The sequence below is a fragment of the Mus caroli genome, chromosome 10, assembly GCF_900094665.2.
Source record: "Mus caroli chromosome 10, CAROLI_EIJ_v1.1, whole genome shotgun sequence".
Taxonomy (NCBI): Eukaryota; Metazoa; Chordata; class Mammalia; order Rodentia; family Muridae; genus Mus; species Mus caroli.
The window spans coordinates 107,334,689-107,340,677 of NC_034579.1; the positions used below are offsets into that span (position 1 = coordinate 107,334,689).

General features: G+C 33.8%; 1 protein-coding gene across 1 annotated transcript in view; it reads right to left on the bottom strand.

The window, feature by feature from the left end:
- Positions 1-5,989, bottom strand: part of Trhde (thyrotropin releasing hormone degrading enzyme) — a 398,108-nt gene that overhangs the window by 110,913 nt on the left and 281,206 nt on the right. The window contains exon 7 of the mRNA XM_021175200.2: positions 5,042-5,107. Within this exon, the coding sequence (XP_021030859.1) occupies positions 5,042-5,107 (66 nt within the window). The remainder of the gene's footprint in view (positions 1-5,041; positions 5,108-5,989) is intronic.

Here is a 5,989-nt window from a genome sequence, read left to right on the forward strand (position 1 = left end):
ATATATATATATATATATATATATATATATATATATATAAATTCCCTGATGTTGACTCATAAGAACAGGAAGAATGATACAGTCAGTCTCAGAACATTAGGATAATATTGTCTTGTTTTAAAAGAAAAAGCAATAGTTCTGTGGATTAATTATTTTAGTAGCATCTGGATCAATCAATGTTCCCTAAAGATTGCATATTTGTAACTTTATTTTCACACAAATTGAAAAAAGCAAAAAATGAGTTTAGGTTTATTAAAACAAGTAACAAAGAAATGTAGAGGCTCCAAATAATTTCACAGAGTTTCTGTCTGCACACATATTGCCAACATATGTTATTTTTAAGGTAATCCTGTAATGCATAAGTGGGATAGGGCTTCAGGCTTTTAGAACTGAATCTAAATGACAAAACCAAGGTTTGAAAATGTAGATACTAATGAAATGATCTTGTGTACATTATCACCATTAGCATTTCTACTTGTGGTTAAAAATTAATGTTTATGTGTTGAGTCATAAGCTCTCTGGCAAATAAAAATGCACACACTATCAACAAGCAGTAGTATGTGAGCATCCTTTTTTGGTAAGTTATCTGTCCAAACACTATTTTTATAAACAAAAGAGACTCAGATTGCTCCTGTCTAAAGAAAATATGGGGACAAACTGTGGAGCAGAGACTGAAGCAAAGGCCGTCCAGAGACTGCCCCACCTGTGAATCCATTCCATATACAGATACCAAACCCAAACACTATTGCCAATGCCAAGAAGTGCTTGCTGACAGGAGCCTGATATAGCTGTCTTCTGAAGCTCTGCCAGAGATGGATCAATACAGATGGGGATGTAAGCAGCCATTCATTGGGCTGTCCACGGGGACCCCAATGGAGGAGTTAGGGAAAGGACTTAAAGAGCTTAAGGGGTTTGCAACCCCATAGGAAGAACAACAATATTAACGAACCAGACCCCCAGAGCTGCCAGGGACTAAACCACCAACCAGAGTACACATGGCTCCAGATGCATATGTAGCAGAGGATGACCTTATATGGCATCAATAGGAGGAAAGACCCTTGGTCCTGTGAAGGCTCAATGCCCCTGTGTAGGGGAATGTCAGGGCAGTGAGGTGGGATTGGTTGGGTGGGTGGTTAGGAGAGCACCCTCATAGAAGCAGGAAGAGGGGGGATGAGATGGGGGTTTCTGAAGGGAAAACCAGGAAAGAGGATAATATTTGAAATGTAAATAAAGAAACTATCAATAAAAATAAATAAAAAATATAAAACACCAAAAAAGCATGACATGCTATGAAAACAAAAAAAAAAAAAGAGGAAGAAAAAAAAAGAAAGAAAGAAAAAGTAAAAATTCCTTAGCAAATATCATGGAAGATAATCATAGATGAATCAGAAAAATTATTAAATACCTAGATCCATGCAGTAAATAAACATGTACCCCAACACTACATAACTTGATTTTCAGACCAGAAAACTAAAGCACAGCTTTAACAAGAGCAGCAGTGGATGCTTCTCTGGATTGATAAAGATGTATTGCCCCATGTATTAAGTCAGCCCCGCCTAATACTCAGAAGGCTACAAGGAAGGTCAAGAACAGAGAGTCACGTTTGTGTAAGTAGTTTAAGCTGTATCTCCATCAAGTTAAAACAGCCGTCCTCAATTAAAACCATCAAATACCAATTGCCTAAGTGATCACCCGCCCTAAATAAATAAATCCCATTTTTGGAAACCATGAAAGATGGAAAACATAGTTTTGCATTTTATGAGTACAGGTTACAGGCCAAAAGAAAATCTGTGGCTTGTAGGAGGCTCAGCATTAATTAGACAGAAATGAGAATTATTTCTCCCTATTTATACAATTGCCTCAAGCTTCCCACAAGATTTGCCTGCTATCATTTTGTGTAATGGATTATATATAACAGTAGATATGTAGAGCTTGCAGAAATATAGTCAGTGCCGTGTCTTGAAATATATTATTTATGAATGGCATGTATAATCAACAACAGAAAAGTTTAAACTCAGTTCGTTGTGCAAGTTCCACTTTCAATTCACACATAAAATTTAAACCTGATATATTACCAAAATCATGAACTAATTTTAACTTGTTAATATAACTTATTTACCAGAGGATTAAGATAGTTTTCTTTAAACATGAAAAAGTGAAGCAATTAAACAGGAAGTTATACTCAGAAATAATGTGATATAAAAAATAATCAAGGATTACTTTGAAATTAGACATTATTACCCAACTGTAAATTTTCTCCTTGGTTTCTTATAGCTTATCTCTGAGTTATATAACAAATAGGAACAAAAAAATTTCTAGAGTCCCTACTTTCTGAGAGGTATATTCAGTTTGAATTTCAAATGAATATTGACACATAAATTCCTGTGGAAGATATAAAATATCACTTAATCTCTAGTCAATATTTTCTAAAAAATATTGAATATATAAATGGACCCAGAAGCCTACAGATAAATTAAAGCATAATGTATTTGAAAATAATGTTTGCCTTGTTTCTAAAATGAGCTTAGGATAGCCCAAACAGGTCCAAAAAGTGTCAGCTGAGCATACATTTTGTTAGATGCAAATAAAGAAGCAGCAGCTGTCATATACTGTTTTAACTACAACAGGGGAATGCCATTGAAGCTCTGAAGGAAAAGAAAAGATAAAGCAAGAGTAAAAGAGGAATGTGGGAAAGAAGGAAGACTAGAATATGAAAACACACCTCATTTGCATCTTTTTGAGCCAGCAAATATAAACCTGGTATGTTTGAAAATAATAAACTTTTATTTGACAACTCAGAAATGCCCATGGTTAATGTAAAAACAATTAATAGATTTTCCTCAAAGGTAAATGCTGACATCCCAGAGTAGCCCTTTCAACAACATTATAATGTAAGGCTCCCCGGAGCCTTGTGAATGGCAAGCTTATTACTATGAACTCTCCAGCCACTCAGCACCGTGACATGAAGTGTCTGTTCAGGAGGTCATTTCCCAAATGTACTCCATACATCTTCATGTACAAGAGATGGTAATTTATCACCCGGACAGAAGGATCTCCTGTAAACTAATCCAAACTGCTGATGATACACTAAATCAGTTTGAGTGATAACTAGAAAGGAAGCTGCAAGCCAAGTTCTGAAGGAGACAGATCCACATGATCAATGAGACATCACGAGGCAAACGAAAGGCAGTGTTGACAAACAGAGGCCCTTGGTTGAAAATTAACCAAATCAAGTATTGGAACATATCATTGCACTTTGGCACTAGCTTCAAGTGAAATTTCATTTTAATGGATTTTTTTTTAAAAAGCAATTTTACATAAAACCAAGGAGGCTGAGTCAGTGGAACAGGATATGAAATATACTCAAAATAGTATATTTGACATACCATAGAAAATACTACAGGTTAAGGAAACATTCTACAATATTATGTTGAAATAACCCAACTATGGTCACTCAATCTGATGAGCAAATGCACGGACATCGTATGTAAAAGAGAAATGATAAAAACTTTACACAGGAAATGATTTCATATCACCTTGCCACCAGGAAATCAAACTCAATTTACATTGCCTTTTTGAAGACTTAAATATCTTCTGAAATGGTCATGTTACAATTTCTGTATGGGAAAACAAAGCAGTAGGGTTAGGAAAGGACATTCCTCCAGATAGTTGATATTCATGGAGGGTACTTCTTGAAGAAAAGCCAAAAAAAAAAAAAAAAGAGAGAGAGAGAAAATTCTCAGCTATGTGATCAGAATGGAGCCTTCATCCCTCAGCAAATATGGTCAATTAACTCAGATATTCTAAGGGCACCTGTAATGAAAAGTCTTGATTAAAGTAAATTTCAAAGCCTGCTAAAACTCATCTGCAAAAGGAGTCTATAAGGAAAATTATTCTTCAACAAATTTATATGCTATCTTTAATTTGTTGCATTCAATATATAGTTTGTCATATCAAATTTAACTCTTGTCTTTGTATTTTATCTTTCAGCTTATATTACATAAAGACGGAAGTATACTATAAAAATATGACCTGATCACAGTTGTAGTTTATTTAAATTTCAAAATGAAAAGCTTACTGAGAACAGATAAGATTGATTGCTCTCTCTGCCTTAGCATAATTGTATTTCAGGTGAACATCAATTTACTTTAAAGGACACTTCTAAGTAGCAGAATGCATCATAAATAATTCATCAATCACAGTGACTGGGCGTGTGATTTACTCTAGCAGATTCAACAAAATTAAAGTTCCAGTTCTCTACCTTTATATCTGCTCTTAATTTTTAATAATCTGAGTTCTCTACAAATTCATTCTTGAATTTCATGTGTATTACCCTAAATGCAGTAAATTTAACTGTCATTTTTGATTTTTTTCATTTTATTGATAAGAGATCCTTTTCTCATACCATATATCCTGATTTCCGTTTTCCCTCAAAACCTCTCCCATTTCCTTCCCACCTTCCCTCCCACCTGGGTCCAAAATCCACTATCAATTTGTCTATCATTAGAAAAGAGCAGGTTTATAAGAAATAACAACAAAAAATGAACGATATTATTATCTCCTTTCTTTTAAAGTGACTCACTTTACTTTCAAATAAGAGAGAGTATTTTGTTTTTATGGGGAAAATAAGAAATCATCACCATAAATAGTACATAACAGAAAAGCAGGCCCCACATTCTCTCAATTATATACTTTGAGTAAAGCTAACAATGTATTTTCATGTTAATTAAACCTCTCAATGGCAGAAAATAATAGCAAGCTTTCTGAAGCTCTTAGGAAAAAATTTCAGGATCTCACATGTGTAAAAATTAGTTCAGTTTGTAAATAACAATTAAACACTCCTAAATTGTATACTAGTTTGATTTTGGACAGATAGTACATTGAGTGTTTATGACATTTTATTTTTGTTATGCTGAAGTATGTAGCCTGCCTTATACGTGTCAAATTTCTCCATAGAATAGTAATTTCCCAAAGAGTGAAATATCCTTAACCTAAATGTAATAGCAAGAAAGGTAGAGGACATAGAAAGCTTGTTACTTACTTGCAATCCCCTCTGAAAAACTGAATGACCCATAAAATTAGCCAGCATTCTAATTAGAGCAGCACCCTGTGGAGAAAGTATTGAAAAGAAAAGAAAGTCAACAGGTGTGATTCTAACAGTGCCGCTGGTCAATCAAGAATGACTCATGTCATTCACTCTATTCTGTTTTGAAAACATTCAAGAAAAAAAAAGCATGAAAAGTTATCACACTTAGGGGTTGAGAATGTCTTGTTTAGGCCATGTAAATATTTTGTGAACCAAATCCATCTACCTCTACCTCGAGATAAAAATACCCCAGACAGATGATCTCAGGGAGCTATATGTAATCATAAGTAACTGTGAGTTCTGTGAACATTGTATATGGCAAAGTTAACTAAGCACAGCCCAGGACCTGGGAACAGAAACCCACCCGTTAAGTAACATTTGTATGAAACCACAGTTTGAGGGGGCCATAGTTGCTTACTGAACTCCTAACTCAGGTGGGAATGAATACTTTATGGCGGAACTGAGGAAGGTAGTATGAAGCAGTCAGGTTTTCTGTGTTCATACTGTGTCTCTCTCATGTTTTTTAACATTTTTACTTGGAAAAATGATTAGCATTCTCTCCTCTTATTTTCTTCTCCTGCAACATAGAGTTAGTTACTAGCAGTTCTATTGGGTGAAATATTTTTAAGCTCAAATAATTAATACATGTGTATGTGTGTGAATATATATGTTTGTGTGAATATATGTGAATATTATAGTATCTATATGTTATATGTATGAGAATATATATTATTATATAGAGAATATATAGTATATATGTTCAACATATTCTTATATGTATAACATATATGCAAACCTATCAACATCAATTATATACATACATATTTAAGAATGCATATATGAATAAAAGGCATGTTAAAATTTATATATATATATATATATATATATATATATATATANANA